The sequence below is a fragment of the Cupressus sempervirens genome, chromosome 9, assembly GCF_028749045.1.
Source record: "Cupressus sempervirens isolate cs-2001-9-10 chromosome 9, ASM2874904v1, whole genome shotgun sequence".
Classification (NCBI taxonomy): Eukaryota; Viridiplantae; Streptophyta; class Pinopsida; order Cupressales; family Cupressaceae; genus Cupressus; species Cupressus sempervirens.
The window spans coordinates 299,280,128-299,305,886 of NC_143126.1; the positions used below are offsets into that span (position 1 = coordinate 299,280,128).

At 37.0% G+C, this 25,759-nt stretch overlaps 1 protein-coding gene across 1 annotated transcript in view; it reads left to right on the forward strand.

The window, feature by feature from the left end:
• Positions 1 to 1,078: 1,078 nt before the first annotated feature.
• Positions 1,079 to 25,759, forward strand: part of LOC149538585 (uncharacterized) — a 164,681-nt gene continuing 140,000 nt past the window's right edge. Inside the window, exons 1-6 of the mRNA XM_089799892.1 lie at positions 1,079 to 1,357; positions 10,209 to 10,398; positions 19,621 to 19,841; positions 20,023 to 20,102; positions 20,239 to 20,334; positions 20,438 to 20,564. Coding sequence (XP_089656018.1) covers positions 10,280 to 10,398; positions 19,621 to 19,841; positions 20,023 to 20,102; positions 20,239 to 20,334; positions 20,438 to 20,564 — 643 coding nt within the window. The 5' untranslated portion in view covers positions 1,079 to 1,357; positions 10,209 to 10,279. The remainder of the gene's footprint in view (positions 1,358 to 10,208; positions 10,399 to 19,620; positions 19,842 to 20,022; positions 20,103 to 20,238; positions 20,335 to 20,437; positions 20,565 to 25,759) is intronic.

The window sequence follows — 25,759 nt, forward strand, 5'->3', positions numbered from 1 at the left end:
GGATCCATACCATTCCAGTTTGCCAATAATTTGAAGGAGCTTGATGATGCACTCAAGTTTGGATGTGTCAATGATTTGGATTCCTTAGCTCTATGAGTAGGGGTGTTAGAGTTTTAGAGAGGATCTTTATTTATTGAATCTAGGGATTTGCCGCTAGATTCCAAAGCTCCAATCAGAGGAATCTTGTTAGCACCATATGCAAATTGGCGAATGGAGGAAGATAGTGGGATTGCCGAAATCCCTTCAACTTTTCTTGGGAGGGGCTGATTGAGGGGAATTGAGGGAGGTTGTGGGGGGACTTCCTTCTCCTCCTGTACCTGTCATGCCCCTCTTGCCTTGACATAATTGGAGGCTTGTGCTTCCTATTGGACCAAGCTGATCGTAGGATGACACTCATTGTGTTGTAGAAGAGGGTTTTCTTCCACCTTTTGTTGATAACTTGGAACCAAGGAAGCTTTATCAGGGAGGGTAGTAGGGGATATTTAGGGGAAAACACAGAGATCTTCATCCTCCATATAAAGGAAGGATGCTTAGTAGAGGAAAGAGGAAGTGATACAAGACTTCAATCAACGTCGAAACTAGTAGTTACTCCGCATAAAAAGCTCACCAATTCTTTTTTCTTTAATTATTTGATGAATATAGGTAATTCAACCTTCTATAAATCTAGCTATTAATTATTTACATAATTTTTATTTATTCTTTAAATTATTTTTCAATATTGATAATTAGTGTAAAAATAATTTGTGACCATACTAAAAATATAAATATTTACATTTTTTTTTAAATATTAATAATTTGTATATAAATTATATATATTCATATAAATATAAATGTTGTATTATATAAAATTATAAAAATTAAGATTAATAATTTATATATAAATTAATATTCTATAAATTAATTATTTTAGTTATAATCTAATTTAAATATTTAAATATTTTACAAAATTATTATTTTTAACATTAAAATTAAGTATATATAAAAATTAGACAAGTACTATATAACACTTAATTATAAATCTAATATTGAATTTAATTTTTTATCTATTAAATAAAAAATTATCAAATTTTATTAACTCATAGTCTATATTTTGCGCACGCGGCAGAAACAGCCTTCAGTGATTATTTTCGTTTCTAAAGCTGCATAAATCCATCAGCTCTAAAACCCTGATATTTAGAGTTCCACTCTTCGTCTACTATGAACAGAGTGATGCAATAGGCAGAGGGAGATTAGTAGGTATCGGTTCTCCTCGTATAAAGATTTCTGCGTTGGAAAGCTTTTGTAGTATTTTTACCGAGGTCGGCGCAATTTTTTGTCACTGGCATTGTTAACAGCATCGCGCAATCTGCCCATTGAGGTAAGTCACTTGCCATTGTTTCAGTCGGAGTTTTTCTTTTGTGATTTTAAGTGCAGGATCATTTTCTGTCTTCTTTTATTTCATTCTAAATAATTCGTTGTTATTTGTGAAATGGACATATTGTTTCTGTGATTTTATATCACTGTTTTCATAGATGATATTACTGTAATACGTAGTTTTAGAAACCTATTTGTTTCTTCTTGTATAGATGTTTGGAACCGCGAATTGTATTTTACTTTTATTTGGTGGTTTTAAGTTTTTCTTTATTGTTCCTTGAGGTTATTTTTGTGACCTTTTCCCTGACAGAATTGTTTACTATTGAATATATATCAGTTACTGCTGATGTCTTAAATGCAATGGTTGCTACAACTAAGTTCACACAGTGTGATTAGTAGAAATCGGACCATCTTCAAATGTTAAAATCCATTTCAATATTTTGCACAAACTCATGCTATTGGGGATAAGTTCGTTTTATCATGGAAGCTAGTGACAATGGATGCACATGTTGAATTTGCTAAAGTTTGATTACTCAAAGGTTAAGGTTATTGTCATGGAGTGCCATTGGAAGCTTTCCGGAAGCTATTCTGGAGTATTATTGGTCGGACTGATCTGCTTATCGAGTTACCTTCTTGGAATATTTCACCTTGCACGGGTCTCATATCCATAGCTGGAGCCGGAGCCATCATCACTGCAGTGGATTGTAAGGGGCGACTGATGGCTTTGCTGGTGCGTGAGGCCGGGAAGAAGGTCGTGGAGTATCTGCGACATCCTTGAAAGCATTACTGGGGGAGAATACTCAGAACCGCACGAGCTTATTTTCTGCGTGCCTTGGACTTATACGTGAAGCTCTTCTAGTTTCCTGTACATGGCTTTTTGCCGGGGAAAGCGAATAATCATACTAGCGCTTATCTCTTGGCTTAAGTTTGGATGTGGGCAGAAATAGAAAGGAATAGCTGAGATTTGTAGTTGCTGATGCTGCAGTTTTCAGCTGCAAACTGATTGTGTAATTCTGAACACTACATAATATAATTATCAGATTGGAGCTTGCATTAAAGGTCTGAAAAACTATCTGTTTGTAATCTGCTCTTTGTGATTAATGGCGCTCACATTCACGAAGGATAGATTCTGTGCATTGTTATTTTATGAGCTCAATACCAACAAACAAATCAAATCCTCAATAAAACAAACAAAACATCTAACAAAAACTTACGATTTCAGACTAGCATGTCAATGTTCTCATTCAACAATTGAATGCAAAACTGTTTGACAAAATTCTTGAAACCTAAATCTATGAAAAGTGGAAAAGGAATTGCCAGAAATTGGTTTCCAGTTGGGATTGAACATTTCATTTTATCTCAGTCTCAACTAAAATTGACTATTTGAATCTAGATGAGGGAAACACTAGGTTAGGGTTTTTGACTCTTGAAACTAGGATTCAAATATAGTTAATTAAGAGTATATTGCCTATTGGTGAATGTTTTGTGACCTCACTAATGCAGAATAAAATACCAAGGTATCTTGTCCTCTCTCAACCAAAATCCTGGGTATGCTAAGATTGCGAAAGATTATACAAGCAACTCCAATGTTCTTTTATGTCAGATTTTGACTCTGGATAAGCTCGATGGTAATTGTGATATGCTGGTAACACAAATTGTTCTTCACTTATTGTGCAATGCTGGCTGGAGCTTCTTCATTGAATATTGCAATCTCGTGTTACTTCTTCAAACAAACACAACTGAAATGAACTAAATTAAAAAAGGATCTAAACCTACTCCTAAGGACAATGATATTGATCAATAGAGTCTGAGTGGACAAATTCCAAAATAATCAAGCTCTGTTTCGCCAAGATCAACTATAACTTTGCAGGAACCGGTATAATCTTCTAAAGGTAATGCAAAGAGTTTTCTTATCATAATGAACAATGCGCATTTAATGATTGAAGTTAAGCATTCATATAACAGGGGCTTAAGCTAACTCTACACTGCAACTTATAATCAACAAGATGCAAAAAGTATGAGCCACAAAAATTTAACAAACACCTTTACATTTCTCTATCGAAATCAAAACACTTTATCTAACAATTGAGAAATTGGAAGAACACCATTCAAAATGTTGAAATAAACTTGAATCCACCAAATCTTCATTGTAATCAACTTTTATTTCCCCAAGTCTACAACACTGTCTTCTCCTCCAACTCGTCTTCTATTCTAAAGAGCTAAAGCTAACTATCTACCTATCTGCGTATCTTATAAATATTTCTTAACAAACAAAATGAGAAGGGTTTATAGGCACCCAAAAACAAACCAACAGTTCAGATTGGTCTAAGATCAGTGACCAAGATTACAAGGTACAACCCTAATTAGGGTCTATCACAAAAGCACAACTAATTATTGAATGATTGGTTTCTTTATTGCTGACACGTGACACAAAGAGGAAGAGCCGTTTGGAATATAGATAAGGCTGACAACTAGCAAGCTAATCGGTAGGACTAGACTGCAAGATGCAATTCCCTTTTCTTTGCTTTCTTCATTTGCATTATTGTTTGTATGAGAACTTTCAGCCACCTCTTTCCTCTTCCTTGAACTTGGAACGTTACTTTGGCTTTTCTTTTCTTTGCTGTTTTCAATTTCTTTAGGATAGCTAGGGAGGAACTCATTATTGTTCAACTTGGTGTAGGTAACAGTGGCACCTTTTAAACTTGCTCTTTCCTGATTGCAGCTTCATTTTTCCTTGGTGCAGCTATAATACCTGTATGAAACTCATAATTAGTGACATTTAAAAGCTGCAAAAACATTTAAGGAAGAAGATTGAAATATCCTGACCGAGGATATTGTTTCAAATCTGATTTGTGTTTAAATTCTTGACATGTTTTGCTTCGTTCCATTGCAAAATAACAGCATGCAAACATGCCAACTAAACATGCAAAGGAAATGATACATTTATTTCAAGGAAATAAGCGATTTTAAAGTCAAATGTATTGAAAATGACTCTGATATAAAACAAACATAGCTGTTACATCAAATATACTGCTTTTACAATGCTAGATCATGCCTAAAGTTTACATGCAACATGCCCACATGATTCTACTCCAATATCATCAAAGCCCTGTTGAGATATAATAATTTGTAGTGGGATACCGGACCACAAAACTGAACAATGTAATGCATCTGTGAATCTTGAAGTGAATCCACCAAGGGGGCTAATTTGTGTTCTTGTCCAAATCACCAAACCATTAGGGATTCCGTCCTAGGATCCCAGGGTTTTACTAAACCTTCAAGCTCATAGAGAAAAAGCTCAAAATAAAAATAACCATCTCTAGAATGCCCTCACAATTCCCTTTTTTGTCTTTTATAATAGCCTTTTGCCTATTTTGAGAGATATACATTAATTTCATTTCTCTCAAAAAGCAGCTTTAAGTTATAATTTAAAGTTGACAGTATAATAAAGTCATTTTATTAATTTAAGTGACTTTTAATAATACTTATATTATTGAAGTCACTTTTAATTGAATTAATTAAAATAAAGTCATCCTTTTAATATTTAATTTATTTGGACAACTTTGAAATAATTATTTCAATTAATTTAAGTGTTATAATCTTTGAAAATAAGAAAGAAATGAGTAAGACTCAAAATTCTGTGAAATTTGCAGATAGCGTTGCTAAAATCTGATTTTTAAAAACTTAAGAATTACCCTATTTCTAGGAAAACTCAAGAAAAATCAGAGAAAAATATGTGATTTAGAACTGATTATTAGTGCTTCAAGCTTGAGACAAGGATTAAAAATTAATATTTTGCAAGTAATTAATGAAGTTGATCTTGAAAAACTCTTTGTTTTTCCCTTCCTTATGCAATATTGAACTGATTATTCCTTCCCTTGCTGCGATTTTGAGCTGAGAACTTCTCTCTTCTGCTAACCTGCAAGGCGACTTTTGTTGAAATTAATTTCATTCTCCATCAGTGTCCTTTTATAGATGATGAAAACTTTCCTTGCAAGGGTCATCTTGCTACTTTGCTTTTTCTTTTTCTCAGGAAAAAAAAATTAATTTTAAAAAAATGCTTCATTGTTTAAGTATATCACTTCTGGATTCGATTGTTTAAGTTTTTTTACATCAATGCTTCGGACCAAACTCTGATCCATCATCAGAATTAAAGAAAGAGAACAGGGAGAAAATAAGATAACAAACTCAGCCAGTTAAAAAGAGAAGTGGGAGGTGATAATAGGGAGAGAGGAACAAGGGGAGAATGCCCATATACAACTCATCTTTTCTTGAATATCTCACATATTTTGTATTGCATCAATATCTTGATCTGAGTGTGATTGAACTGAGTATGAGACTTAGACTTATTGATTGATTGTTAAGTGTCAACAATCATAAGCCTGAGGGAATTGTATTCGTTTGAAGCATACAATAAAGGAACTCTTTGGTGGGCTTGGTTGTTTCCCTCGGTTAGGAGAGTTTCTCCCAGGATAATAACTGTGTCATCTGTTATTGTATTTCTGATTATTGCATTCTTATATTCTGGTTCAAAAACATTAACAATAGGGATGAACACCAAAATGAACGTAGAGCCATAAGGTACAGATTGCAACGTGGACACTTTTGAATCTTGCACATTCTATGGGATTTGTATCTTGTCAAGCATATTAGTTTTCCTTTGATGTCTGGTGACATCTAAAGGAAAAATATTCATGAGAACATTGAAAGAAGCCATTGGAACGGGAGAGTTTAAATTAAGGTTTCACTTGATCTTAGGATCAACAAATTGAATCGTTATTTGAAACTAGGGAAAATTAGCAATTAAAAGCACACAAGAGTACATGTGGAAAATAGAAATTGAATTAAGGATATCTAAGGCTAAACAAAAGAGTACATGTGGCAAACAAAACTTGAATTAAGGATATCTAGGGCTAGACACAAGATATAATGTTACAATGATCAAGAAATGGTCTGATAAATATAATATAATTTTCAAATATGACAAATAAATGACCAAAATAGAAAAAATCAGGTATGAAAATGAAAAGGATACTTAGGGAAGACACTAAGTTGTCTATGTATCATAGGTGCACCAGAATGTAGGGAAAACCCTATTTCGAATGAAATCCATGTGTTGTTTTAAATTTAATCAGATGATTAACAAATTATATCACACAAGTTCAGGTCAACATTATTGAGATTAAAATGCAATGGAAAACTATAAACAGGATGAAGCTGGTTTAATTGTTATTGATGTACAATTTCAGTCATTTTTGTTGTGCTATTATATTTTGATTGATGATAGAAATAGAGAATTTGAAGTAGGATTTGGAACTTGTGACTTACGATTGATATTGAGATTGAAATTAGTGTTGGACTAGACTATATGAATGTATTAGTTTGGGATACTTTCTTCATCATGCGATATAGTTCTGTCGTAGATCTGTTCTTTTGTACACTCCCTTGTCTTCAATGCCTATCATTGAATAAGGGGTTTGTTAAAAACCACAATAAGGTTTGTAGTAAGGCAAGGAGAATATCATTGAATTTCTTGATAACATTCAAGCCTGTTTGTAAATGTACAATATTTGAAGACACAATAAAATGCAATGCTACTATGACATGATTGTTTTGATAGGTAAGTAGGGTTTTGAAAGGGCCCAGAACCTTTTACATTAAGAAAAATGGAGGATTAAGCACAATAGGACAGCAAAAGATCAGCATTAAAAACGGCGGTGAGACAACAATAGACACAACCAGGTATAGTAAAGTGAACTAACAAAATAACTACGCTGATAGACAACCTCTGCTAGAACAACTAGGGATGTTTAAAGAAAGCCTATGACATGATTGCTGATGTAAATGCTCTATCACCAATGCTTTTGCTATTTGAGTTTCTAATTCAATGATATTTGATTTTGCAACTATGCAATGATAAATTGTGACTTAGGACTGTCTATGAATACTTGACTCTACTTGCTTAATTTAAGCTATTTGGTGTGCAAGTTGATGGGGTAATGGTCAAATTTTGAATCTGTTAGGTCCAAGAGTGATAATTGTAAAGTTTGATTTGGTGGATCAGGTAACCATGTGATCCAATTTGAGAGAAAACCATGTACGTGAGCTGGTCTATGAAAGCACAAATCCTGGACAATTGGATCAGACTTGAATAAGGACAATATTTTAATTTTAGATGATAAGTTTGGGGTTAGGGTTAGCTTGCATATCAAACAAGGTAAGCTGAATACAATACATTTACAATAGAACCCAAAAGCTATGTTATTGATTTGTTAGCCAAAAGCTCCAATTTTGGGTCTGTTCCAAACATCATTTAGATTTTTGTTCAATGAGCTTGGGGGTTCTCTAGGGGATGGAAAATGACTAGGGATTTTCCCTGAATGGTTCTAGATGAACCCAGTTAAAATTACATTGCATTTGTGTAACATACAATGGACCCATAATTGCTAGCATATCACTTCCTACCTTCCTGTTTGGCTAGTTAAAAGAGGTTGAATACCATCATCCATGCCAATTGAAATAAATATCAAACAGCTTGAGGAGAGGACAAAGGCATATAGACTTTTTGGAGACAGCATTTTTTTTGGCAATATAGAACTTTCTTCCATTCCCTATATTTACATAAATGGATACTAGATGACATAGATTACTATCAAAGAGAAGAGATTTCCGCAATCCAATATAATCACCATTAAGAGCTTTTGGATTTGATTGTGTTGTAAATGTTTTGCATCAACATTCCAAATCACACTCCATGATTGATCATTAGGATGGGTATAAGAGAGCATAAGGATACTGAAGAAAGTTGCAGACCTCTGGAAAGGATTGTGTCATAAATTTTTTGCACCAACATTTCGAATCACACTCCGTGATCGATCCTCAGGGTGAGCATAAGAGAGCTTACGGAAAGTGAATGAAGTTTATTCATTTTCCGTATGCTCTCTTATGCTCATCCTGAGGATGGATAACGGAGTGTGATTCAAAATGTTGGTGCAAAAAATTTACAGCACGATGAAATCCAGAGACTCGTAATGGTGATAAATTACTGTTTTGATTTTAAATTTATTAAAGAAAAGTTTTATATATGTAAGTTTATTTGATTTTGTATGGATGAACCCAAAACAAATCCCTTAATTTATTTTTCTCTTAAATTTAAAGGGAGCTCAATACAATTCATTTCTATGGCCTTTGAACCACTGCCAAACTATTGCTCACCACTGTTCATATCAGAGTAGCAACAGCTCAATTTTTGTTTGGATTAAACTGGAGGATAATTAGAACCGGTAATCCAAAAGTGAAGTAAAGTGAAAATGTAAGAATTACATAATATACACCTTTTTTAGATTGAAAATGTTATCTATTTTTCAAAATAATTTAAAAAACAATATAGCTTTCTTTTACTTAAGTGTAATTTAAAAAATATGTTTTGGATTCCATCATTTTTTAAGTGTGATTTGTGGACATACCGTGATGTACTTTTTACTTCTATTTAATAACCAAGAGGCAAAACTTTACTCCATTAGAGAACCCAGAAAATTTATAAATAAACCCTAAGGCATTAGCATGCAGTGCTTTGCACAGCTCTGTAATTCAAGTTTATTGATGTTATACTCATTTTTGTGGGGTAAGCTTTTAAGCTTAGATACCGATGCGAGCCTCCTGACTGCAGAGGTGGAGGCAGAAGTGACTGGAGGCAGATTTGGGAGCTGATGCGAGTGGAAGCTGCTCGGATGCGCAAGCAACTGAGAGTAAGAAGAAAATGGCAGCTTTGAGGAGCATAAAAAGCTGGGCATAAAAAACGCTCTTCCATTTTGTAAGAGATTGACTATATGGAGCATCTATGGGCAGATGTATCTTCATGTTTTTTGGTCATTTACGCATGTAGGATACTTAGTTTAGCAGATATTTCTCTGCAAAGAAACCCTGCTGGCATGTGAAGGGACGCGCATAATAGAGAGCACGTGAATCTTGCGAGGGGAAATGCCAATACCGGCACATGTGTGATAAAAGAATCTGCAGTGAAATTGCAGATTGAGAGAGAAGACCAGGAACATCCAGATCAGGAAATGGAGGCACTTGTGTGAACTAAAAAAATGGGACAGTCAGCTTTGAGGAGGGTCGGACAGTTTTTCTGGATAGATTTAGAGTAATTATTCATAAGCCTACCCAAGGAAAACAGTAGTTATCAATTTATTATTTGATAATTAATTAATTTATCATAAAATTAATTGTAAAATTCCATGTACCCAAATGAATTATTAACATTTACATTTTTTATGATAGTTTTAGATAAGTTGAGATTTTTTTGGTAGAATAGTTTAGAATAAATAATATCTGTTATAATAGTAATAATTATAATTTATTATTAATATTATTATCAATAATATTATTACAAAACATACTTGTATCAAATTAGATATTCCGTAAAGTTTAATCTTGTATATTTCTTTTATTTCTTTCCATATACAAAGTCTAACTGTCTCCACACACACACACACGCAACACATGCATCCACATCCGCATTCCCCTCCCCCCAAAAAATAAAATAAAAAAATCCTGCATCCTGCATCCACTTCCGGGTCCGCATCCGAATCGGTAACTAAGCTTTTAAGTATTAAGTTCTTAGAGCTCTTGTTTTCATCAAGATTCCATTTAAACTCTTTGTATGGTTCTTGAAAATGTCCTTGTCCTCCATATCAAGTCATAGAAAGGCTTTAAGGATTGATAGAATTTGCATTCATTGAAAGGATTGACTGGTTGCTATTATTTTTATTGTAAGTAGAGAGAGTGTGTTCGGACTATGCAAATTGTTTCTCCTCACTATTTTCCTTATATTCTTCTTCATTGTTTTGCAGTCATTATATTTCCGGCTGAAACTCCACATCACGGGTTTAATTCAAATATATGTTTTGTACAAGACATTAAAATGATTGCAGCAGTTTGTTGGGTTCCCAAGGGTGTTGCAAAGGCTTTACCAGATTCTGTTGAGCCTCCTTCTCAGGAGGAAATCCAGGAGCTATTGAAGTTGCCAGCTGAAAGTGGCAGGTTAGGTATCCATTTTGATTCTGTTGTTCCCATTTTAGAAGATGATTTTTAAGTTTTAAAAAAAATAAAAATAAAAATAAAGCCTTTTTAGGATGCTGATACAAGGCAGCAGTCTGACCGTAAGTTCTGAATTCTCTTTATCTTTAGCCAGTAGTTGCATTACATTTACCCCCGATAACCCCCAAGAAATCAATATCTACTTCATAACTCCTGAGAAATCAATATCTGCATCAATTGCTGCGCAGTTTCCCAAGATTATTAGAAAATGGTTCTGATGTTTTTCTTTATTTTCCCTTAACTGTGCACCTTTCTTTTTTTGGTTTATTTTCATATCTAGGAGAAGAAAACAAAAACAAAGATTGAATTTGTTTTTAGGGTCAAGGCTAGGACATTATAGCTATTTAAGTTAAGTGTGAATATATTAAATTTTGATTTTAAAATTTAAACCCTAATAAGGGTTTTCTTGTTGAAATTATATCCTAGTAAGAGTTTGGTACAAAAGGCCAGGTAGCCCTCAAGTTTAAGTTTGAATAGATAAAATTTTAGACCCTAATAAAAGTTTAAGTATTATCATTATTAGGGTAGTCCAAGATGAATTTCTTATTGAGAATCAAAGCAGGTTTAATAAATTATTGTTATGCTCATTGCTAATATTGAGGGTGCAAGTTCATAATGATACTGAAGGTATGGACACCTTGATTTTCAGAGATTGTATATGGGATATAAGAAAAATGGCATAGGAAACAAGTTAGGGGAAAGGGAGGGTGCAAGGGTCTTGCATGTTTTGTTCATCTTTCAGCACTTCTAGAAATTTCCCGACACACAACTCCTTTGTTTTGAATGGCCATTGTGATACTTTGGTCATTTTAGACCCACTATAATTCATAGCTTTGTTTTGTCTTCTAAGGTTTTCATAGTGTTTTATGTTCCCCTTTCTTGCAGATAGAAAATTCTCAATTCACTTTATGTCTTTAGCATAGGTGTCACGTTCTTCCCCTTAATTTCTTTTCAGGTAAGATCTTTGGACAAGGATTGTGCCCTCTTCAGATGGGGCAAACTATCAATCGACTCCTCTAACTCAGAAATGGTCAACAAGGTTCTAATATCATCTGTTTAGAGGGGGCATTTTTATGCAATTGTAACCCACTCGTTTGTGAGTGCTGGAGTTGCTGGTCATTATGTTTTCTTATTATACAATTTTTGATTTGGCTTTAGCTGCAGGGTTATTCTTGGTTTTCTGATGGCAACCTATTTCCTTCCTGTCACAACCTCCACATTTGCTTTCTTTATTTCAACAAGAGATTTAGTCTTCTTATTTCTTGCTCGTATTCTTCGAGCTAGTAGTATCTAATTTTGCGTTTATTTAAAGGGTTTATTTTTAATGTTTATCATTGATTGATTGTTCTTCTTCATCATGACACTTTTACCTCTCCTTGTACCATTGTCAGATTTGTTGTTGTTTTGCTTCTCTCTCTTGGCATGGAGATCATGAAGTACAATGTAGTGTCTTCACAATATTCTAGATAAATTTGCAATTAATGAGTCAACATGATCAATAACGATCAGGCTATCTGAGACAGCAGCTTTAAGGCACCTATTTTTTTTTTTGGGTGGTACTCTTCTTCTATGTACTTTGGAGTGGGGGAATCCCTCAAGAATGTAAATTTATGGCAGTTTCTCTTCTCTTTCTTGGTTGAATTAAATAGTCCTGTGAACTGATCGGCCCTTTCATGCTTAAGTATGTTCAGCCCGTAGGTGAACAGGAAAGAAACATATAATAACTTATCAAAGTAAAATACTATTTATTAATCAAATGCTTTGGTACATAACAGCAATGTTCCATACAATGATGCCAAATACATAAGTGAAAGCCACATTTATAATATCCGATATGGTGCTAATGAAACAACACAAGTGTGTCTCGGTAACCATCTAACTACCTAGTTTGCTGGACAACATCATCCCCCCCAAAAAAGAATTGTCGTCTCCTGGCGACTCAAAATTGACAAAACTAGGAGACAACATACAAACATAGAAACCACATAGACTAGGGAGGAGGTTGCGTCCCTGGAGTGTTTAGTTGCTAACACAACTCGTAAACTTGATTAGTACGTATCTGTAAGTCCTTTTTCGTCCGTGTGTTAACTTCCACCGCCTCCTTCAGGAGAAGTGTTGCCTCCATGGCTTGAGTCTGGGCCACCTGCAATCCTTGTTCGACTTTTTCCTTGTCTCGCAAGAGCGCTGCTCTCTCGGCCGCCCATGCTGCCTGTTGGCTAACCAATTTAGCAGTTAGCTTCTCTTGAGCTTCTACCTCGATAGCCTTGGACCTCGCAACTGCAACCCTCTTTGCTTCCCTATCTACCTCCGCACATCGATGAGCATAGTAGATATCTTTATATGCCCCTACTATCTCATGTGCAAGCTTCTTCATAGCATTGTTGCACGATTCCAACTCAGGCTCTATAGCCCAATCAACCAACGTCTCTGGTGTTTCCACGACTGACCATCCTCTGGACTCAAAGCAAGAGGGAAAATGCTTCGGACAGACCCTCTGAATATAGGCTCGGACCAATTTCAACTCCCTCCTACGGGTCAAAGCCTGATGCCCAACAATTCGACCTCTCTCCAACACAACCTCCATGGCTTTGATGTATGCCCTGCATCTCTCTTCATCTGACCCATAATCCTCTCTGTCCTCAGTGTTGGCATCCTGCTCCATATCTGTATCCATCTCTGCCTCTTTTGTGGTAGCCATGTCCACATCTGGTGCGACCTCCTCATTTTCGGGCGCATCCTCAAATTGTGGTACTCTCGCCTCCTACGACACTAACATGGTAGCTACTCCTGGGGATACCTCTCCTTGCCCTGGGGACTGAATGGAGGAACTGACATCTACAGGAATGAGTTGGAATTGTTGTCTCAAAAATGCACTAGCTCGGTCCATCACCTCGACATTCTTTCGCTGTGCTGTTTGGGTCATTCCAACACTCTTGATTGGCTGGGTAAGTTGGCTGGGCCTCGACCAACAAAGATGAAGCTATGGTGACAACAACATCAGAGCTGACCACATCTAGTCAAACTTGAGGCTCGGTCTCTGGTGCTTGCATCTCCACTAACCCTGTCGTTGGCACTGCTGCTACTAAGTCTGGTGGTACTGGATCTACTGAGACGTTCTGTGGAGTCATAACACCTATTGTTTCTGTCATGGCCGTGGGTGGAGTCATGACAATTGGCGCATGCCTCTAGCCAAATGGAGGAATAAGTGGGGTGGTGGATGTCAAGCGTGCCGAAGTCGGCAACTGGGGAGGAGTGAAAAGTGTGGACCCTCTAACTGTTGCATCGTTCGCAGCCTCTGCCGATGTTCTCTCTTCCTCTAAATCGGTCCCACTACCCTCTGTGGTCTCCTCCCTTTTGCTATCCGTGTCACCGTACACATCTAAACCTTGCAATACCCTCTTCTGACCAGCTACTGTGCCACTCGTGTCCAAATGCCTTCAGTAGAATACTGGGGGTTCTCCTAGCCCTAATTTCCCTCTTGGTGGGACTTCAAAATCGTTGGCTAGAATTTGATGAAGGGCTGCTTCCAGAAACAAACCGATGGCATGATACGGCATATAAAATGTCCGATGCTGTAATGTCATGAACTTCTCTATTCTATCTACGAGGACGGTGGCCCAATCATACATAGTACCATTCATGATGCCAGTCATGAATGTAATCTGAGGCAGGGTGATAACTGAGGCCCTACTCGCCTTGGTTAACCTGCTTTTTATTACATCCATCATACATCTCCAATGGCCCTCTCGGATGAAATCCCGCCGTAGTCCTTGACTCTTGGTACCTCTTACAACAGACTCAAATTCCTCTGGTGTGAGGTCACATCCCACCAATTTTACCCAATACTCCTTGCGCTCTTGCGGTAGTTTGTGGTTTGTGGTCACCACTTCATGACCTTATTGGCCAGGAATGCCAAGAACCCTGCTGAAATCCATGGCTTTGAGGGAGATTGTCATACAATGCTTCTTGTATACAAACGTGCTTGTTCTGTTGTAGGTTTTGATCATAGTTCTTATGATTGTCTCAAACAACTTAATGGAGAACACGGGGAGTTGTATTGCCCAATGTACTTGGGTACGGATCAGAATTTGCTTGATTAAGTCCGTGTCCGCCATTTCTTGCTACCATCTCCGACACTCACTACCATTCAGCCCTTCAAACTGAACTGTGAGATGTGACAAGTCAACCTTCACCTTCTGCTTCTTGCTGCTCGATGCTGCCGACCCTGCAACATGGATTCCTGAGGTTAACACTCTTGCATTTTTGTCCATCTCAACACTATTCCCCTTCAACTGATCCTTCCACTGTCTTCTTTTCCCTGTAGAATGCATACTAACTGATTAACCGTCTTGTGTTTTGTCTTTATTGTAACGACGACGGTTAGGGCTTTCACTTCTTCGCAGATGGGCGGACCTTTTTCCTTTCACGCTAGATGCTTTTCTGGGGATGCCTTTCACTTCGCCATGGACTTCTATTCTGCTCCGTGGGATGTGCCCTTGCAACTATGAAGTCAAGAAGATTTAGCGTCTTCAATTCTATTTATTGCAGGCCCACAATAATTCATTCCAAGGAAATGAGGTGTTCACAAAGGTGGCACTGTTATTGACCTATCGGTTTTTCACTTTTCTGTCGGTGTTTTGCTTTCTCCTTCTTAGTGGCTGCTGTCCCCTTTATCTTTTTTCCTGTAGCGTCCGTGTTCTCGTGGGAGTTTTTTTTTTCGTGCTTCGTGACTGTGTGCCTTAGCTCTTTACAGACGCTTTTGTTTCTGGTTGACTTTTACTTCCCCTCTCTGCTTTCAGCTTAACGCAGGATCCCTTGAATCTTCCTTGCTTCGTGGGAATCTATGCGAAAATGTTTTGCGTTCTGTTTTGTTCTTCTCCGTGGGTGCCCCTCCTTATTTTTCCCTTTCTCCGCAGATGATCTTTGCAAAGTGCTCTGTGGGTTCTTGTTTTATTTTCCTGTCAACCTCCACGGGGGTTTAAACTCTTTTCCTCTTGCTAGTCCGTGGGAGTTCATGTCATGTAGATTATGCCTTGCTGTTTTTTACACTAACCGTGGTAGGCATTTACACATTCTCATGGGACACTTTCCCACGAGCATTGTCCATGGGTGTTTTCCGCGAGACATCCCCGATTTTTTTCTTCCTTTATTTTTCAAATTTTTTTTTCAAGTCTAGATTTTAGCTACTATCACCCCTGGCTGCGCCTTCTTGTTGTTCATGATAAATTTTTAGCTTTGATCCGTTGATGGCGTCAGGAATTTCTTGCCCGTCCAAGGTCCATAGTTTTATAGAACCATTGTCGCCAACTTCCCTGATTTTATACGGTCCAAGTCATTTAACCTTGAATTTTCCCAGTTTTATCTCATTGCGACCATTGTACCGAAGCATTAATTGGCCTGGTTGGAAACTTGTTCTTTTCAAATGTTTGTCGTGCCATGCCTTTCAACATGTCTGCGCCACCTTCGTCGCCCATTGCGCTGTTAATGTGTTCATCCAATTTGTTTAGTTGATACAGGTGTTTACGTAGACTTTCCATATCTTCGAGTCTATTTTCAATTGCAATCCAGAGTCTCGGGACCACGAATTCAGCTGGTACCACAACTTCTTGGCCAAACATTAACTAGAACGGTGTTTGTCCAATTGTGACTTTGAATGTTGTGCGGTAGGCCCACAATACCAAGGGAAATTTTTCCTCTTAGTCTGCTTGTTCTACCCCGCATGATTTATAGATGATGGCCACGAGAATTTTGTTAGTTGCTTCTACTTGGCCATTGGCTCATGGGTAATATGGACTTGACAACGAATGAAAAATTTGGAATTATGTTGTTAATAATCTGATCACGTGATTCACAAAGTGACCTCCTCTGTCACTTGTTAACTGGATGGGTATGCCATACCGTGTGATGATTTGTTCATACAAAAACTTTGTCGTACTTATTGTAGAGTTGTCGGGTAGTGCCTGTGCCTCTACCCATTTTGTTTAATATTCAGTGGCCACCACCACGTATCGACAACGTTGGGCCCTACTGGCCTTCAGCGGACCCACGAAGTCCAGTCTCCAACTTTCAAACAACTCTTGGGCGTGGGATGGGTTTAACGCCATGAAGCCCCTCTTGAGTGGTTTGCTGGTTCTCTGGCATGTATCACAACTTAACACCTATTCCTGTGCATCGTTGCAAAGTGTGGGCCACCTTAATCTCGCAAGCAAAACCTTCCGGGCTGTTGTGTCAGGCCCCATGTGGCCGCCTGCCGACCTTTATGTGCTTCCCTCAGAACACTCCACACTTCCTCTTTCATCACACATCGCCTTAGCACTTGGTTTGGGCCCATCTTATATAGGAGACCATTTATCAGTTGGAAAGTCCGGCTTCTTAACACTAACTTTTGCTTTTCACCTGGCGGCATCTTTGTCGGAAATTGAGACATGGACAGATATTCCCCCATAGACTTGTACCACCTTGGAAGAATGGCGATCCTGAACAATTGTGCATCCGAAAAATCATCATTGACCCCCTCCGGTGGTTCTTTGGACCTGATTCAGGAGAACTCGTCCGCAATGGCATGACTCTTCCCGGGTCGCACAATAATGGTGAAGGCGAATTCCTGTGGTAGTAACAACCATCTACTAATCCTGCCTTGGATAATTGGTTTGTTCACCAGGTACATCAATGCCTAGTGGTTCATGTAGAAGGTGAATGGTGTAACCAAGAGGTAATGTCGAAATTTTTGTACTGAGTACACCATCCCGAGGGCCTCCCTTTCAGTGGCGCTGTAATTCTTCTCAGCCTTTGAAAGTAGCCCGCTTCTGAAATATATTGGGTGATCCAAGCCATGGTCACTAGTTTGTGCCAACATTGCACCTATGGTGAAGTTAGAAGCGTTCACATGGACGTGGAACTCCTTGTCCTAGTTTGGGTATGCCAAGATGGGCACCCCCAACAATCTATTCTTCAACTTTGTGAAGGCAGTCTCCTGCTTGGAGCTCCAAATGTACGATTCTCCCTTCTGTGTCAACTTTTCCAGGGGAAGAGCAATTTGGGCGTAGTTCTTTATGAATGTTTACAGTTTCCAATATGCTCGAGAAAAGACTTGACTCCAGTAACCTCTGTTGGGGCTTCCATTTCCACGATCACCCTTACTTTGTCCGGGTTGGTCTTCAATCCTGACTTGCAAACAATGTGCCCAAGTAGTTTGCCTTGAGGAACCATGAACTGATACTTTTTAGGATTCAATGCTAGCCTTGCCCGCCGACACCTCTACATACATTCTTGGAGTGCCTTCAAGTGGTTGTCTTGTCCACTGAAGATGGACCAATCATCAAAAAATGCTCGGAAGTTGCCTACTGACATTTTGTCAAATGTGTAAAATAATCCTCTGAAACGTAGCAGGTGCGTTACACAATCCGAAGGGCATTCGGTTGTAAGTATATACTCCATCCTCCACCGCAAAGGTAGTTTTCAGTTTATCTTCTTCAGCAATGGAGATCTGGTTATAGCCAGAGAATCCATTCATGAAGGAATACATCTCGTGTCCTACCACTTCTTCCAAAATTGTGTCGGTAAACGGGATCGAGAAGGGATCTTTTATTTTGACCACATTCAGGCACCGAAAGTTCACACATATCCAGATTTGGATCCCGTCTTTCTTCATGGATATTATGATTGGTGACACCCACTCGCTTGTTTGGATCTTGAATATTATGCCGGCTTCCAACATTCGTTGTATTTCCTCATCTATGTGTGCTGAGTAGTTCTTGTTCATTTTGTATGATCGCTTTCGCATAGGTATGGCTCCGGGGACCAAAGGTATGAAATGGACGCACATCTTTGGCAGGACCCCTTTTAAATCCTTGTAAGTCCAGGAAAATACATCTCTATGCTCCATAAAGATTTTAAATGCTACCACCTTGAGTACGGGGTTCCAGTTGTCTCCAACAAGTATGTTCTTCGGATTCTCCGCGTCGCCAAGATTGGTAGCCTCCACTAATGGCTCTTTGTATCTAATAGCTTTCCCTTCAAAGCAATGAGCGGGACTCTCGTTGATCTCCGTGTTGCCTTCTTTGTATTCCCCAAACTCTAGTGGAAATACCTCCTCCTCATCTTCAGGTTCCTCAATGCCAAGCATGTAAGCATGAAAGAGCTCATAGTTTTCTATTTGCCAATGAAAAAGTCCATTCATTGAATTGGTCTCATCTCTCGAACATTCCTCTAATTCCAAATCGTCTTTGGATCCATATGGGTTCTGCCCTCATCCATCCGATGTTCCCTGTTTGACTTGGACTCCGACGACGACACCATTTCTTCACTTACCATCTAAGTTTGGAGATCAATGGCAAACTTCTGCCCGCCACTTTCCATCGACAAAATATTTTTCCTCCAATTGTGATTCACCTTTGCTGCCACGAGCCATCCTCTTCCAAGAATGGCGTTGTATCCCTTTTTCTTCAAGGGAATCACCAAGAAATCAAGCACAAATAGTTGCATTGCGATGGTTACTTGTTAAGTCACCAGGGTCCCTAGGGGCTTTATCCCCTGCTGGTTGATGACAAACAGGTTGAATGTGGGCAGCCAGAGGGTTGCCCAGTTTCTTCCATGTCTCCTCAGGGAGAACGTTCACCCCGGACCCACCATCTACGATTGTATACATCATGGATAACTATTGGACCCATCATCCACAAAGTATACATCTCTATTGTGATTTTCTGTCAATTAATGTTGTTAACTAAACTCTAACTGATCCAAATTTGTAAAAAGGAACGCCAACACATAATAACAAAATTGTAGAACATAACTATTAAGTGGACATAACATGAAATATATAAAAACAGTTAGTGCTCGTAGACTTGTAGCTGTTGTCATGGAGATGTAACAGTTTGTATAATCATCCTTACCTCGATCAAGATCATTGTACATATAAGAAAATTAATTGAGGTGTGCCAGCTGGACCACAATTGGGTCAATGCTGATCTATTCTCAGGTAACTGAGTATACCATGCAAAATCATTTTTTGATCTCATTACATATATAGATGATTACAAAATATTTATTACATTGCTTATTTTGTCATGCGAGCTGTCTGTTTTCCTGTCCTTTATATTCATAGAATTCTGATTGGCTTCCTTTTTGGCTACCGATTTACTCTATTCACACTCTTTGTGAATGCAGTGATGACAATGAATCAAGTGAGGAAGAAAATAACAGTGAGGAAGAAGATGAAGATATGGTGGTTGAAACTGATAAGCGTAAAGATGCAGTGGCAATGGCACTAGCAGCAGCAGACGCTATTGGAAATAAATCAGTTGAGTTTCCAAGGGAGCTGAAGGTTGATGATATTGCAGATGGCCTTAAAGAACTTGACATGGAACATTATGATGATGACGATGAAGGTATATGGTTTTAACATAGTTCTTACACAAAAATATTTAATGAAGCCCAAGGATACTTTGTTAGATACTCAAATATACAGAACTTTTAATAACTGTTATTATCATTTATATGTTTGATTTCCATGAAAAATATATAGCTTTTAAAGCGATTTTCTTAGGACTCTTGTTGGAAAATCTTCAGGCGTTGATATTTTTGGGAATGGTTCTGTTGGTGGATTTTACAACCCAAGCAGTGACATGGGAAAATATCCCTCTGCAGTTGTAAGTCTTGTAATTTAATAGTGTTGGTTGATTCAGAATTCAGCACAAACTAATAACAATTCAGAATTCAGTGCAAAAGAATAAATGATTGCACAAATAGATCTTGAATGGCTTCATTTCATTGATTACATTGTAGGATGATGATGAAGATGAGATTGAGGACATGACAATAAAACCTTCTGACCAAATTATAATATGTGCTCGCAATGAAGATGAAGTTAGCCATCTAGAGGCAAGTATAAATTTCTTAATATTTTCTTTTGATTGACTTGTGACTATTTGCTACTGTTATTGATAATGGTGCGACAATTGTTTTGTTGTTTGGGAATTGGCAGATCTGGGTATATGAGGAACAAACTGAAGAGGGTGGTTCTAATATGTATGTTCATCATGATATCATCTTGCCAGCATTTCCTCTCTCCCTTGCTTGGTTGGATTGTAACCTGAAAGGTGGAGATAAAGGTAGGTCATTTGATTTTTCCTTTTTAAAAAAATGAATATTAATATTTCACTTTTTTCCCTTAGAAACTGATTGGAAAAGATGCATATTACCAGTCTCCCCCTGTTTTGCAATTCAATTGCTCTTGTACGTGTGAAGATTGAGTCTTGACACTTCTATATAGAATCTAGATTATTGCATCCTCAAAAGATCAGTGTCGAGAATAAATTGTTATAACAAAGAAGCTTTGAGACATATATTTCTTCAGAAAGATAGATCCCCAATAAAGTTAAGACTTTCCCATCAACTTGAAGGCATTTTATAAGACTTCATGTGTAAGTCTTTCCCTTTAGTTTGACCAATGCCCTGATGGTAGTGAGAGAAATCTTATCAGCATCCCAGGGTTCTGTGGCTGCATAGTTTAGTGACATTTTGGTTTGTAGTGGATGTAGGAAGAGTACATTTTGTTATTATAAAACGATATTTACAATAAATACGAAAGACTCTTTGTAAGAGATTACATGACGATGTTATAAAAGGAAACAAATGTGAACTGAAGCCAGAATTAGAAACAAACTAAACTACGTAGGATGATCATTAAAGGAACATTACATTATCTAATACCTTCCCTTAATGCTCATCGTATAACTACCCTACAAAAGACAGAATTTACAGGATTTTTGGTCACAAATGCATAGAAGGCTGCTCCCTTCTGGTCATGAATGCATATCAGTCTACCCCTTTCTCTTCAGAATGCTTGGGCAAATGAGCCTGCTACTAAGACCCTCCTTGATTCTGCAAAACTTTTGGATATGACCAAGATAGCCATAAACTTCCTGACCTATCGTTGGGAAAACAAAAACTGTTCTTGTAGCCAGAGACACTGAGTTCAACTTCTGAAATTGAAACTATGACTTCAATGAGAAAGCATTGCCATGATTTTGTTAAAAAAGGGGGGCAAAAACTTTTGCAGATGAGCACCACCACCTGACACAAACTGCAAGGGACAATTAAAAACCCTGAGACCAGCAACACACTTAGAATCAACTTTTCAATAGAAAATTAAAAAAACTAGGCATGATTATTGAGGAGAAATTGGGATCAAAACTCAAAAATGATTCTTAACGAGAAAATTGAAAAAACACACTAACAATTTTTAAGGAGAGTTGAAAAAACTAAACAGTAATTTTTTGAGGAAAAAATAACAAAACCCAGATATTTTTGAGTAAAAATTATAAGACCTTTATATAATTTTTGGGGAAAAAATTATAAAAACCCAACAGTAGTTTTTTGGAAAAAATAATAAAATCCATCACAAGAAACAAATCCTTCTTGTGAACAATATTTCTGAGGATGTCCAAACCCAAAAAGACAAGTCACCATAAAAAAAAATCACATGCAACAGACCCGGGTTTTGCCAAATTGAATGCAAGTGCAGATCCATTTGCAAGAAACATGACAGGCGCAGGCTGCGGGCTAGCAGTGACGATAGCAAAGAAAGATAGACTCTTTGTTGCAGATGAAAATGTGACCAAATATGTTGCACAAAAGTGTGAGGAAAACCTTTGTTGTAGGAGAAAACATGACCAATATGTCATGTGAAAACATAAAATAAATGTAGAAACCCTGTCTGAAAAATGGCACTGTCTATGACTAATTGTGCTGTGGAACAAACCTACATGGTTTGAGGAGATTCGATTTGTGGAGCTGCAAATCCTCAAATCTGCGCGGATTCACAGAAAACTGAATCAAGTTCCTCTGATTTGCAGAATACTGGATTTTTTAAAAATCTTCCATTTCTTACTCCAGAAAACCCTTCGAAAATTGCAGTAATGACTCTTGTTATTTAGAAAATCAAAAGAATTTCTGGAAAGATTCCAGGAAGAAGGCTCAAATTTTCCAAACCTTAAAGAACTCCATTGACCTGCTCTTGTACCGTACTATTTCAAAACAATATTTACAATAGAGACAAAAAGCTATATTTATAACCCAGATTATATGACGATGTTTCTAAAAGAAACACTCATGAACTGAAGACAGAATTAGAAACAAACTAATTTAATTAGGATGAGCATTAAGAAACATTAAATTATTTAATACTTTTAACATTGGACGTAAGAATTACAAATGTTCATGAAGATCAGTTTATACAAAAACATCTATTGTGCTTTTCCTTGAAATGAATTTATAGCATTTTGGTTTTATAGTGGATTGAAGTTGAGTTCAATCCAATTTTGAAAATTAGCTTTGTGGTAATACCTATTATAGTTTTTCAAAAATTCTAGGCCCTTTTAACATATTATTGTTTTGTGCTATTTCTTTTCATAGCTTATGTCATAGAATAAATAGGTCCGTATTATGAATATCAAAGGTAGCAGTATTACATTTAGAAAATAAACCAGCCATGAGAAAAATATTGAAACAACTATCTTGCCAACAACCGCTTTAGAGATTCAGTATCAACTATACACAGGCCATATGGTCACCGTCTAAACACCACTAGAAAAATCCTACAACAAACAAAAATACACATTAGTAGAAAAGCTTTTTCTATGCCTGAAAACCACCAAAATCTTACACCTGCTAAATTCATCTAAACAAAATGGGATTTGCTCAAAAGCCCTCCCAAGCCCTGTTAATTCTGTAACTCTGATATCATAACTGATCTGAACTACAGATCGCACAGATCTAGTAAGCATGAATATCCTTAATAGGATTTGCCTCTTTAATAACCTTTAATGATTAACCTAATTGGTGGCTTCCTTGGGAGCATTTAATATTGTTCCATTTTGCATTGTTGTTAGTATAATTACTAACTAATTATGAATTCTGGGAGACGCCGATCTTGGAATATTATCATTTGTTTATACATAAGGGCCGACCTAGAAAGAGTCATGTCCTTTGTAAGGACATGCCTTTTGGGTGCCATATAAGTATGAGGTAAGAATGAGGATAGAAAACACACAAGATACAATTAAGTCTGCTCCTCTACGTTACTGCCTTATGCGATTTATAGCAGGGATAATAATAAAACATTTTCAGAATAACTATTATACTCCAAGTAACACTTCACATACAAGTCTATATATTCAAGACCATCTTCAGCACTAAGAAAGTCATTATATCAGTTTGATTTATAACAGAATTTGCAGAAACTTTACATGGTATCAGAGCTTTGGTAGTCGAACCTTGGCTCTGCAAATTAGTAATCAGACTTAATTCATATCTAGCATTATTCTTCTACCTACAATGACTGCAATGGCTAATGCAATCAGACCCGAAGATAGATTTGATGGTAAAGACAATTTCATTGCATGTTAGAATTATGATGGCTCTTGACAAAAATGATGTATCACAGTTCGTTAATAAGGAATCCAAGCAACCTGATATTGAACCTAATAAAACTACTTGGATCAAAGGAAACAAGAAAGCCATGAGAATCATATTAGATAGAGTAAAAAATGATATAATACCTATGCTAATGAAACAACAAACGATATTCAAAATGATGAGTGCACTAATCAATGCATATGAGGCTAATAATAAGACCAGAACCCTGTCATTAAAAAGGCAATTAAATCATATAAAAGTAAGGAAGGGAGAACCTATGAATTCATACTTCCTAAGGGTGGCTAGTCTAAGAGATGAACTTACAAGCGTTGGGTACATAATTGATGATGAAGAATTAACATTAATGGCAATAGATGGATTACCAGATTCATGGGAAATATTCTCACAAGGAGTAAGTGCTAGAGACAAACTTCTAGACTTAATAGACTTAAAGGAGATTGCCTTCAAGAAGAATCTTCCAGACTTAATAGACTTAAAGGAGATTGCCTTCAAGAAGAATCTAGGCAACTCAAGATAGGAGGAAAATTGAAAAGTGAAGGTGAATAAAGGTAAGAAGAAGCACTCCAAGAAGAAGAAGGGTAATCAAAGAAATGACAAACCTAGAAGAGATTTATCCAAGATAAAATGCTTCAAATGTGAAAGATTTGGACACTATAGATGTAATTGCCCTAAGAATACCAAGCAACAAGTAAATTGTACAAACGTTACTAGGAAAGAGGAAAACTATGATCCCTAGAAACTTGTATTGTATTCTGCACTATCAAATGAAGTATCAAGCAAAGCATGGGTAATTGATAGTGGATCATCTCGACACATTATCAGATACAAAGAAGTACTAGACTCAGTATCGAAGAAGTTAATGACGAAGTTATCATAGGTGATAATTCCACTCATTTAGTCAAAGGAATTGGGAATTGCACCTTGAAACTAAAGTCGGGTATTTCTCTCCATCTCAAAAGAGTACTCTATGTACCAGGAATAAAGAGGAATCTAATCTTTGTTACAATACTTGAAGATGATGGACATAATGTTGCATTCATGGATAGTAAAGTAATGACCTGGTCTAAGAACTCTTTATTTAAGAAATCAAAGTTGATTGGTCAAAGAAAGGGATACTTGTATGAATTAAATATAGAACCTATTCAAGCCGTAATTCATGAAGCTGCTGATATAAACAAAATGTGGCATAGAAGGTTAGGACATCTAAACTTCAAAGCGCTATCAACTATGGAGAAGATGCTTATTGGTTTACCTAATTGGAATAAAGATCATTTAAGCATATGCAAAGGATGCGCTTTAGGTAAGAACACCAAAAGTCCATTTCAAGATAGCACTAGAAAAACTAACAATGTTTTAGAATTAGTCCACTCAGATTTATGTGGACCTATGTCTGTTCCTTCTCTTGGAGGATTATGGTAATATATACTTTTTATAGATGATTTCTCTAGGAAAATATGGATTTACTTCTTAAAATGTAAAGAAACAAAAGAAATCCTTAAGAGATTTAAAGAATTTAAATCCTTAACTGAAAACCTATCAGGACACAAAGTTAAAACTCTTAGGACTGATAATGGAGGGGAATATACTTTAGATTTGTTTAAAGATTTTTGTAAAGAAGTAGGAATTAAGAGGGAGTATCCTGTTCCTTATAACCCACAACAAAATGGGGTAGCAGAAAGGAAGAATAGAACAATTATAGAAGCAGCAAGAGCTATGATATTTGACCAAAATTTAGAATATTATCTTTGGGCAGAAGCCTCATGTACTGCTGTATATATTCAGAACAAAAGTCCTCACTCCCACCTTAGAGATATAACTCCTGAAGAAGTCTTTTCTAAGGTTAAACCAAATATAAGTCATCTTAGGA